Source organism: Gopherus flavomarginatus, chromosome 1 (assembly GCF_025201925.1).
Source record: "Gopherus flavomarginatus isolate rGopFla2 chromosome 1, rGopFla2.mat.asm, whole genome shotgun sequence".
Lineage (NCBI taxonomy): Eukaryota > Metazoa > Chordata > Testudines > Testudinidae > Gopherus > Gopherus flavomarginatus.
The window spans coordinates 348,986,849-348,999,232 of NC_066617.1; the positions used below are offsets into that span (position 1 = coordinate 348,986,849).

Here is a 12,384-nt window from a genome sequence, read left to right on the forward strand (position 1 = left end):
CTTTTGGGAGGCTGGCTGAGAACAAAAAGTTTTACAGCCAGCAGGGGCTGTTTTTGTAATGTCTTTCCGCTCATTTTCTCATTCAGCTGCAAAATCCTTAGAGAGCTTATTGCATGTGTGCTGTGTGATGGAAAGAAATATTGAGAAGTTCTGGAATGAACATGTGCCTTTCACTTACATGCATACTTTCTTGTTGTCTTGTTCGTTTTAGCTTTTCTGGCTCTCCCTGAATGTCTGGCTCTTCTGGAAAACCTTCCTGCTGTATTACCATGGGCCACGGTACTACTATTTACATCAGATGCTAGGTGTAAGTGATCCTTTTCCCAAGGTGGTGGGGTGGGGAGTTGGTGGCAGAAATGCTTTGCTGAGGGACGAATTGGGCTGCTTAGTAACCCTTGAACGTCAGGGGGCAATGGAGGATCAATAAGAAATTTACTGTGAGAAAGTTTTTTTTCTCTTGCTGCTGATAGCTCATCTCAATTGATTGACCTCTGACAGTTGGTATGGCTACTTCCACCTTTTCATGTTCTCTGTATGTATAAATATCTTCTTGCTGTATGTTCCAGTCTATGCATCCGATGAAGAGGTCTGTAGCCCACGAAAGCTTATGCTCAAATAAATGTGTTAGACTCTAAGGTGCCACAATTACTCCTGTTCTTTTTGCGGATACAGACTAACACGTCTGCTACTCTGAAACCTATAAGATTGTTGACATTTTTGTGGGGTTAGCAAGTTGATAGTGTTGAGAACAATCTCTATGTTGGAGTGAGTTAAGGGTAAGGAGCCAGTCAAGTGACTAGGAAAGCCAACTGCGGGCACGCTTAAAAGATCTGACACTGTAAACATGATCCCAGATGACTGGAACTTTATAACATCATAACATCATAACATTAGCAAGCTTGTGGGCTTGTTCCAGTGAACTTTTATACCAGTTCTCATTATCTATATTTCTTAGGGGAGTTGTTTTATTAACTATCTTTCTGCCTCTGCATCTCATTCTCATGCTTCCTGTGTGCTTGGTTAATAAATATTTATAAGCCACATTATGTTTTGCCTTAATTTTTGGCTATCAGTATGAAAAAGATGGCATCTACTGATATAATGCTTACATCTCCACTTTGCCTTAGCAATGATGATCCACAAGAAATAGTTTCTAGGTGGTGAGATGTAGGTCTAGTTCTTTCTTGAAGTTATCAGTATCTCCTGAGTAGGTACAGTTAGTTTGCACTGTAAACTGTCCAGAGGGAATGTGCAAAGGGGAAAACATATAATGAGGAAAATCTGGCCCTTGGTCTGTCTGTATCTTAGTCCCCCATCCGTAAAATGTGTATGAATACTTCCCTAGCTCACAAGGGTGTTGTGAGCACAAACACATTAAAAGTAGTGAGGGGCACAGACACGGAGCTAATAAATAGGACCTTAGATCTATCTATTAGTCAGACGCTGATGAGAAAGAAGGAGTTCCTGGTTCTGATTCAGGAACACTATCTGAGTAAGAATCCCAGCATTCTCTCAGTAACCGGTGATGGAGTGGTGCTTGTTATTTGCCTATCACTACTAAATTTAATCCTTTGTCCATATATAATTTGACCCAGGGCCAGATTTTCCTCATTATATTTTTTCCTCTTTGCACATTCCCTCTGGACAGTTTACAGTGCAAGCTATATAATCTCTCTCTCTCTGTATATATATTAAGCCACCATGCTTACAGCTACATTAAACTGAGTAAATAAAAATCTATATTTTTAAGCAGAGAAAAAAAGTATGGGAAATAATTTCTTAATTGCTGAATAATGCACCCCACCCCCACCCCACTTTTTGTTTGCCCACCCATTTTTGGATAACTCTAAAATGGCCAAATAATCATTAATGGAAGAAATTACCTTCTGGGCATGAGACCATACTGGAGAAATTGCATCCCCAAAAGGAACTTGGGGGGGGGGTATTACATAACTGAAAATGGAAGTGAAAAGAGATACTTCAGCAATACTGGTACTTCTGCACATAGCATTTTACAATATATTATGCTGATGTCTTCTTTATTTCTTGTTTGGATTATGTTCCAGATGATACAGTGGCTTGAGCTCTCCTTTGCTGTTGCTTTATCATGATAAAGACTTTGCTATTTGAGGCCAAATTCTCCCTGCACATTTCTGGTGCAACTCCATTGAAGTCTGTTTTTCCCACTACAGTCTGGAGGGAATTAGGCATCTTGAAACTTTTTTTTGCTTTAACATATTATTTTGTATTTAATTGCCTTGTAACCAAGGGATGCCAGATGTGTTTATTAGTCTGCTTCTTCCAGTAGGTGTTTCGTGTAGCAAAAATTGTTACTAGAAGCTTTTATTTTTTTCCTTTATATTTAAGCTCCTTATCCTGTATCGGGGTTTCACAATATTGTTTAAGGCTTTAACTCATGTGTCCAATTTTCAGCATAGTCCATGTCTGATTTGGAGGCAATTTGCTGCCTATTATATTGTTCTGTCTGCCTTCTCTTTCTGCCATTCTGGTGTTTTGCAGTTTCCTTTAACCCTTTGTCCTCCCTTCTCAAACTCAACAGTTCAACAATGCTATTAGGGTTATCATCTGTTAAGGGCCAGCAAAGAGCTCATTCTTTGCACTGTACAGACCGTAAACATTCATTGTTTGATTTTTAAATTCTTTTCCACTCAAGTGGCAGTGCTCCCATCAAGGGTGTCCACATTAATGTTTTTTGGGAGACCTCTCGCTGTTGTGCTACCTCAGATGGAGTTTCATCCATAGTAGCAACATTGGGAGCATTAGTGCACACAGGGCTCAGGTAGCCCCCAGCATTTTTACCAGTGTCTCTTCTAGAACTGTGGTAAAAATGTCGGAGTCCTGTCTACATTACCAGTGGAGCTTAGATACGAGGGCGGTGAGCGTAGAGTAAGTGCTTACATAGAAGAGAATAGGTGCTGTGATATCTGTGCAATGGTGGGATATTTCCCCTAGTAGTCTAGCATAGGCAAGGCCTTAGAATGAACATAGACACACTTGAACCTCGAAGAGCTAACTTTACTTTCAACCAGCTTTGCCTGAGGTGATTAACTCCCCGAGATGGAGATGAGTACAGTGTGTTTCCTGATCGTTATTAATGTTTACATTGTGGTCTAAATGACAAGGTGTGCACCTAATGACAAAGGAGGATGAATTCAACAGAAATGTGGAAAAAAGGGGTGGAGAGAAGAGGGAAATCCCCGAAATAGCAGCACTTCTCAATAAACTGTGACTCGGACCGTATTAGAGATCCAAATGTCTCAAAAGAGAAGCCTCTTTGGGCCTGATCCTGCAACCTGTGCCCATTGAGGTGCTGAGCACCCTTCTCCAACAACTGACTCAGTGGTTATTTAGGGCACGCAATATCTGGCAGGATCATCCCTTCATGGTCTTCTGGTTAAGAGTGTATAACAGAGTCCCATTCTTCAGAAAGGGACTATGTTCCTTCAGAGGGAGCGTGATATAAAATGTCCACATTCCTAGAAGGACAATACATGCGTATGTCACACAGGAGTGCTGACAAAAGGCTGATCTTTATTTTCTAGCTTCATGTCACTTGCTCTGGGCCAGGGCGCTGTTACATCTTCCCTGTTTATGAAAAATGAAATGCAAATAAAATCCTATATCAGCCCAATCCCCTCCCCCCAAATTAATATGGCTAAGTAATAAAACACCAAGAGATATTTAGGCAGGAGATCAGTGTAGGCTCTGATGGCTTCTGTTACACTTCAGACAATGACTTACTTTGCTCAGGTAGGTTGTGTCATTTTCTCCAGCAGAATTACAGAGCTCATATGGTATATGCAAGTAACATATATAATGTGTCCATGCACTGGCTATAAAGAAAGAAACAGACAGAAAACCAAAAACAGTCTCAGAAGAATGGCCTGGATTAATGGTTTCCAAGTGGTGTGGAAAGATGACTCAGACAGTTAGCCACAAGAATGTAGAGCTTCAGTATTGTTATGAAGACCATTCCCCTATGTTGGGGAAGGGACTAAATCTGCTGCTGATGTTTGCTTTCTGCCCCTTTCCTATTTTGCATTGCATTAGATTCTGATCTCAGTTACACCACTGTAAACTTAAAGTAACTCTGTTGATTTCAGTAGTTACTCCAGATTTACCCCAGAGATTAGAGTCTGGTCCTTAATAGATATAGATGTATCTGTAAGTATATGACCACATGTCAAACATTTAAAAACTGTCTGACTCCAGTGTGCCCCCAATGACTTCACATAACTTTAAAAGAATTGCAATTAATTGAGGATGGAATTGCATAGCTCTGTGCCTCCAAAGTGCCCTCTTTTAGGAACAAGTGCAAGCTAAAATGAGGTGCTAAAATGTACCGGTAGAGTTTTTTCTTCCCAGTTCCATTTTCTGGAAATAAATAAATCCAGCCAGAAAAGCTGTTTTTGCCAGAGCTCCAGCCAAATTTGGCTGACTGTAGGAGTATGAATAAGTTTTCTTTAATAAGCACCTGATCTCAATCAAGATCAAACTCCAAACTTTTCTTTCATCCCAGATTGTAAGGTGTGTGACATTTTCATGTACTCTGTGATCAGGAATAAGGAAAAAATACACAGTACAAAGAAAAGGCAAATGAGTAAAAATTAAGTAAAGTGTGCAGTGGAGCCTGCCTCACCCACAGAGATCCTATTAATAATTTTGACTCAGAGAAACTGAGGCATGGATGGAAGTTCACTGATGGACACTTAGTCTTGGTCCTTTTGTTTTGTGCTTCAAGATAGGTTTAACATGTGAAATAATACCCTACTTATTGAGGTCTTATCTGTGAGCTCCCTTCTATTGAATTCCCTGAACTTAATATTAGGTTTCAGTGCATGCAGCTGTGATATTAACTTTCATCTTAGTATCAGGGGTAGCCAAAAACAACAAGGAATCTGGTGGCACCTTAAAGACTAACAGATTTATTTGGGCATAAGATTTCGTGGGTAAAAAAACATTTCTGTTAGTCTTTAAGGTGCCACTGGACTCCTTGTTGTTTTCATCTTAGTATTGTTGATAACTTTGCTTGAGAGCTTTGGGGCATCAAGTGGTTTATATTAATAATAAATAGTTTTAGTCTCTTCTCATGCTAATGTTGAAATGTCCTGCTTAACCCAAGAAAAGCATATTTCCTCCATTACAGCATTCCTCCAGCATCTCTTGCAGCAGCACCCAGAGAACCAGGAAACAGTTGTGACTCCCTGGTTCTTTGCTTCAGCCCAGGTTAGAGCAACCTGGGGACTACCCTGATTGACATGTGCCAGCTGGCAGTAGTCCCCGTGGGACCCTGTGTTGCTGGGGATAACTGGAGAGCAGTGAACTCCACCCATTCCTGCTCCCTACTCAGACATATCTATACATATTCTCTCCTCCTTCATCCCCATAGACTTCCATGGCTCATACTGGCTTTGTGCTTGCCTAGAGAAAAAAGCAGCAAAGAATCCTGTGGCACCTTATAGACTAACAGATGTTTTGGAGCATGAGCTTTCATGGGTGAATACCCACTTCATCAGATGCATCTCTCCTGGCCCCATACCTGACTGGGATTGCTCAGATGGTCTATCGGGGCCTGTCCACGGATGCAGCACGGGACTATAGTCAAGTAAAGGCGGCAATTTTAGATGCCCTGGATGTGAGTCCGGAAAGCTTCTGGCAGTGGTTTCGGAGCCTGGCCTACCCCAGAGGGGCCCAGCCCAGGATGGTGGCTCAGGAGCTAAGGGAAGCATGCAAGCCATGGCTGCAGCCCGAAAGATGAACTCCGGAGGAGCTCACCGAACAAATCGTGCTGGAACAATTCATCCACATACTCCCGCCGCGAGGAAGGGCCTGGGTCCTCTGCCATCGGCCTGCGACGCTAGCCGCCACCATCACCCTGATGAAGGCCTTTCTAGCCGCTGAGGCACCGGTGGGTCTTACTATTCGAGCAGCCCCACCTGGGTTGGGGCGCCCTAACACAGAGAGGAGGGGGGTGCCCACCTGGATTGACTCACGGCTTTCCTCCCGGGGTCCGGAGCCCCGAACCCATCCAGCGAAGGCCCCAGTGCAACAAGCGCCAGCACCTTCTCCCGTTGCTTGAGGGATCAACCAGGGGATCCTCCCCGGGGAACCGCAGGAACGCGTCCATGGCCGGGACGGGTGGACCTTGGGCCCTGTTTTTCCTGTGGGGAGTATGGCCATTTACAATGAGACTGCACAGCGATGCAGTGCAACTTTGGCCAGGTCTGCTCAGGGGAAACCTGTGCCCGATGGCCACAACCCACCAAGATCACGGTGCCAGTGGTGGTTGAAGGTTACCCAACGGTGGCCCTCATTGATTCAGGCTGCAGCCAGCGCTGATCCGCCAAAACTTAGGCCTCCAGGCCGACACCCGCCTGGGGATGATTCAGCTGCAGTGTGTCCATGGGGACATACCGCCCTACCCCAGTACTCAAGCCCAGCTAACAGTGGATGGGGTCACCCAACCGATGGTGGTGGGTCTAGCGCCATGCCTTGCATACCCAGTGATCCTGGGACAGGACTGGCCAGAATTCCCAGAAGTCCTCCACGGCAACACTGGGGAACGCCCGAGGGTCACGCCAGTCTTGGAAGGAGACCCCTCCCGAGACCGGGGAAGAGGAAGGGGAACCCCCCGACCCTACCGAACCGCCGGGAGAATCAGAGGACTCTCTCCCAGAAGCTGTTGGGGAGCCCTCGTTTCACACTGACTTTTGCCTTGATCAAAGGGCCGATCCCACACTCAAGTGGGCGTACGAGCAGTTGGCCACTGTTGATGGCACTGTCATTGATCCACACCAGGCGGCCCAGTGGCCACACTTTGAACTGCAGCAGGAGCGCCTTTATCGGGTTGAGAGGGACCCCCACAAGGGGAAGTCCCAGACCCAATTCCTCGTGCCCCAATGCCATCGGTGAGCCGTCATGAAACTAGCCCACGACGTCCCGGCGGTCGGACACCTGGGCCACGAGAAGACTCTGTCCCGGATATTGATGCGCTTCTTCTGGCCGGGCATACACCAGGAGGTGAGGAACTACTGTAAGTCCTGCCCAGACTGCCAGTTGGCTGCTTCTGCACAGACCCACAAGGTGCCCCTGGTCCCCATGCACTTGATCGAAACCCCCTTCGCGCATGTGGCCATGGACCTGGTGGGGCCTCTCCCTAAAAGCATTGCTGGGTTTCAGTATATATTGGTCATGGTGGATTATGCTACACGGTTCCCTGAGGCAATCCCCCTCCGAAACATTACGGCCCGCACCATCGCAGGTGAGCTCGTGAAGGTCTTTGCCCGCGTAGGCCTGCCCTGTTAGATTCTTATGGACCAGGGCACCAATTTTACTTCTCGGCTGTTATGGCAGGTGTGTGAGCTTCTGGGGATCAAGCAACTACGGACGTCGGTCTGCCATCCCCAGACCGACGGGTTGGTTGAACGGTTTAACCAGACCCTTAAGGACATGCTACGCAAGTTCCCCCAAGAAGATCTCCGCCGATGGGACCAGTTACTTTCACCTCTGCTCCTGGCAGTTCGGGAGGCTCCCCAGTCATCTACAAAATGTTCCCCTTTTGAACTACTGTATGGTCGTCGCCCACAGGGCCTATTGGACCTAATGAGGGAGACATGGGAGCAAGCCCCATCACCCTCCCAGGGCCTCTTAAAATACGTACTCCAGCTCCTGGAGCACCTTACGCAGGTTGGGGCCCTGGCACGGGAGAATTTGAAGGCTGCCCAAGAAGCTCAGGCCCAGACCTACAACCAGGATGCACAGACTCGCGATTTCCAACCCGGAGATCGGGTTTTACTCCTCCTCCCCTCAAGCGAATCAAAGATTCTGGCCCGGTGGCAGGGGCCTTATGAGGTGGTCCGAAAGGTCGAGTCTGTCACCTATGAGATCAACCAGCCCGACTAGCGCAAGAAAATGCAACGGTACCATGTGAACCTTCTCAAACCCTGGTGGGAGTGAGAGGGACTCTTAATTAACCCATACCCGCCGGAACCCGAACTGGGTCCCCAGGTAACACGTTTGGAGGATCCCCGAGGGCCCCAGCTTGGAGAGATGCTGACTGAGAAACAACTCAAACAGACCCAATGTCTCCTACAAGCGTTCCCCCGCACTTTCACAACCCAACCGGGATACACCACTCGTTCATCATACAATTCAGACAGAGCCTGGGGTGGTGATCTGGGGCATGACCAGGCCCTTGCCATGTCACATGCGACAGGTCGTTGAAGAGGAAGTACAGGCCATGCTGGACTTAGGAGTCATCGAACCATCACAAAGCGAATGGCGCAGCCCGGTAGTGCTGGTACCGAAGCCCGATGGCACCCAACGGTTCTGCATTTATTTCAGACGCGTCAATGCCATCTCAAAGTTCGATGTATATCCAATGCCCCGGGTAGATGAGCTGCTTGGCCGGTTAGGAGAGGGCCGCTACATCACCACCCTTGATCTGAGCAAGGGATATTGGCAGATCCCCCTCGAGCTGGCCTCCAGGGAGAAGACCGCTTTTGCCACCCCTACGGGTCTGTATCAGTTTACTCGGATGCCCTTCGGCCTCCATGGGGCCCCAGCCAGGTTTCAGTGGCTGATGGATCACCTCTTTCAGCCCCATCGAGACTACGCTGCCGCCTACCTTGATGATGTGGTTATTTATAGTCGCCAATGGGAGAACCACCTAGAGCGGGTAGCAGCAATCTTGAGGTGCCTACAGGCAGCCAGGTTAACCACCAATCCAAAGAAGTTTTGCATTGGCTGGCAAGAAACGACCTACCTGGGGTATACCATAGGGAAAGGACAAATAAAACCCATCGTGGGAAAGGTCCAGGCCATTGCAACCTGGCCACCGCCGGCCACAAAATGCCAGGTACGCCAGTTCCTGGGACTTGTTGGATATTATCGGCGGTTCATCCCCCAATTTGTGGCGATTGCAGCCCCCTTGACTGTACTGTTGACCAAGGACAGCCCGCTGCAAGTAGTTTGGACTTGAGAGTGCGATAACGCATTCCAGACACTCAAGGCAAGCCTCTGCCATGAACTGGTCCTATATAGTCCTGATTTTGACCAGGCATTCATCCTCCAGACAGACGCCTTGGAGGTAGGACTCGGGGCTGTCCTCTCCCAAGAGGTGGATGGGGAAGAACATCCGGTCGTTTATATCAGCCGGAAGCTGTTCCCCCGGGAGAAGAACTATTTGGTAGTGGAAAAGGAAGCCCTCAAAGTGAAATGGGCTTGTGATGCATTGCATTATTATCTCCTCAGAGTTTCATTCCCGTTGGTCACCGACCACGTCGCACTCCAATGGCTGGCCCAAATGAAGGATCATAATATGAGACTACAGCGGTGGAACCTGGCATTACAGCCTTACGCCTTTACAGTTCGCCATAGGGCCGGGAAGGACCACGCTAATGCGGACTTTCTGTCCCGCTTGAGAGGCATGGAGGAGTCTGGCCTCGCTGAACGGGAGCCAGACTTGAGTAGGGGTGTGTGTAGTGAGGCGGCCTGGCTCCCAGCCACCCTAGAGAGGGGCGAACCCTTACGGACGCCAAAGTGGGCGGAGTCACTGGAGCCTGCGCCCGCCCCTCAGAGGTCAAGGGGCAGGGCACAAAGTATAAAAGCCAAGCCCCAGGGCTCAGAAGTGGCTTGGCCGCCAGAGAGGCCAGATGCTGATGCACTAGCTCCCGCTGGGGAGACTCCTGCCGCCTGCGACCGACCCGAGGACTGGCCATACCTGCAGAGACTGGATGCCGACCAGACGCTGGAAGAGCCCCTAAGCCAACCGGTACAAAGGGACCCCGAGGAGCTGCCCAATTTACCCCTCCCTCAGTATCCCGAGGAGCCCATGGTGTAGGACGCTGTGGAAGACACCGCTGAGACACAGGTACCAGTAGAGGGGAAAGTCAGAAGTGGCCCGGGGGCAGCTGACCGTAGTCTGGCAGCAGCACACCCAGAGCCGATGTCAATGTGTTGCGGCCAGGATCCCCACTGACACAGCAGCGGGCTGCCTGCCACTGTTAGGGCCCCGGGCTGGGACGCAGGAGTGGACGGGCCTGCGTCCCCCCTGCCACCCCACTCACGGGTGGCAGTCTCCCCCTCGCCCCGATGCTCAGGCCCTGGAGCCTGGGCTTAAACTACTGAACTGCTTTGCTCAGCCCCTGCCTGAGGGTCTGAGCCCTGAACTGTTGTTTGCTGCCCCACCCTGACCCAGGGCCTGGGCTTAATTTACTGAACTGTTTGCTCAACCCCTGCCTGAGGGTCTGAGCCCTGAGCTACTGTTTGCTGCCCCACCCTGACCTAGGGCCTGGGCTTGAACTGCTGTTTGCTCAGCCCCTGCCTGAGGGTCTGAGCCCTGAGCTACTGTTTGCTGCCCCACCCTGACCTAGGGCCTGGGCTTGAACTGCTAACTGTTTGCTCAGCCCCTGCCCGAGGGTTTGAGCCCTGAACCTTGGTTTGCTGCCCCGCCCCAACCTAGAGCCTGGGCTTAAATTGCTGAACTGTTTGTTCAGCCCCTGCCTGAGGGCCTGAGCTCCTGGCTGTTCCCTGCCCCACCAGGCTAATTCACCAGTGCACCGGATGCGGGTAGTGAGGCGACCTGGCTCCCAGCCGCGCCAGAGAGGGGCGAACCCCAACAGCGGATGTTTACAGGCAGTCATTTCAGATACTTCTACATTGCAAAAAAACACCCCACGGGGGCGAGTCTCTGAGCTCAGGTCAACTGACTGGCATTTGTGGGGCTTGTGCTGCAGGACTAAAAATAGCAGTGGAGACATTTCTACTTGGGCTTGAGCCTGGGCTCTGAGACCCTTTCCCCTCACTGAGTCTCCAGCTCAAATGGGAATGTCTACACTGCTATTTTTAGCACCGTAGTAGGAGCCCCGTGAATCCGACCCAGGCTCAGAGACTCACTGCTGAGAGCTTTTTTTTCTTTTTTTGCAACATAGATGTACCCTTAGTTGCACCGTCAGTTCATCATCTGTAAAATGGGGATGATAGACCCTCCCTATTTCACAGGTTTATTGTGAGGAAAAATACATTAGAACATAAGAACAGCCGTACTGGATCAGACCAAAGGTCCATCTAGCCCAGTATCCTGTCTACCTACAGTGGCCAATGCCAGGTGCCCCAGAGGGAGTGAAGCTAACAGGCAATGATCAAGTGATCTCTCTCCTGCCATCCATCTCCACCCTCTGACAAACAGAGGCTAGGGACACCATTCCTTACCCATCCTGGCTAATATCCATTAACGGACTTAACCTCCATGAATTTATCCAGTTATCTTTTAAACGCTGTTATAGTCGTAGACTTCACAACCTCCTCAGGAAAGGAGTTCCACAGGGCTGGTCTGCACTGGGAGGGGGATTGATCTAAGATACACAACTTCAGCTACGTGAATAGCGTAGCTGAAGTCGAAGTATCTTAGATTGAGTTACCTACCATCCTCACGGGGCAGGATCGATGTCCGCAGCTCCCCCTGTTGACTCCACTACCGCCATTTGCTGTGGTGGAGTTCCGGAGTTGACAGGAGCACGTTCGGGGATCGATATATCGCATCTAGATGAAACGCGATATATCGATCCCTGAGAAATTGATTACCATCCGCCGATATGGCCGGTAGTGAAGATATACCCCCAGTTGACTGTGCGCTGTGTGAAGAACTTCCTTTTATTTGTTTTAAACTTGCTGCCCATTAATTTCATTTGGTGGCCCCTAGTTCTTGTATTTTGGGAACAAGTAAATAACTTCCTTATTTATTTTCTCTACATCACTCATGATTTTAGATACCTCTATCATATCCCCCCTTAGTCTTCTCTTTTCCAAACTGAAAAGTCCTAGCCTCTTTAATCTGTCCTCTTATGGGACCTGTTCCAAACCCCTAATCATTTTAGTTGCCCTTCTCTGAATCTTTTCTAATGCCAGTCTATCTTTTTTGAGATGAGACCACATCTGTGTGCAGTATTCGAGGTGTGGGCGTGCCATGGATTTATATAAGGGCAATAAGATACTCTTCAGCTTATTTTCTGTCTCCTTTTTAATGATTCCTAACATCCTGTTTGTTTTTTTGACCGCCGCTGCAGAGAACTATCCATGATGACTCCCAAGATCTTTTTCCTGATTCATTGTAGCTAAATTAACCCTCATCATATTGTATGTATAGTTGGGTTATTTCTTACTTTGAAGAAGTTATGAAGTGCTCAGATATGATAATAATGGAGGGGCAGTTAGGTATCGAGAGAGGCAGAGGACTCCTAGCAGCAGGAGTTGCTTCCTCCTTTTGCTCTGCATGAAACAATTTAATGTGCTACTTATATGAAGTAATATCTTGTCTTTCTAGACCAGTGGTCTCCAAATGTTTTTTTGTTCACACACCCCATC

General features: G+C 48.4%; 1 protein-coding gene across 2 annotated transcripts in view; it reads left to right on the forward strand.

Annotated features, from left to right (window-relative positions):
• The first annotated feature begins 221 nt into the window (after nt 1–221).
• Nucleotides 222–12,384, forward strand: part of NOX4 (NADPH oxidase 4) — a 172,019-nt gene continuing 159,856 nt past the window's right edge. For both annotated transcript variants that reach the window (XM_050941509.1, XM_050941510.1), the window contains exon 1: nt 222–307. In XM_050941509.1, the coding sequence (XP_050797466.1) occupies nt 299–307 (9 nt within the window). In that variant the 5' untranslated portion in view covers nt 222–298. The remainder of the gene's footprint in view (nt 308–12,384) is intronic.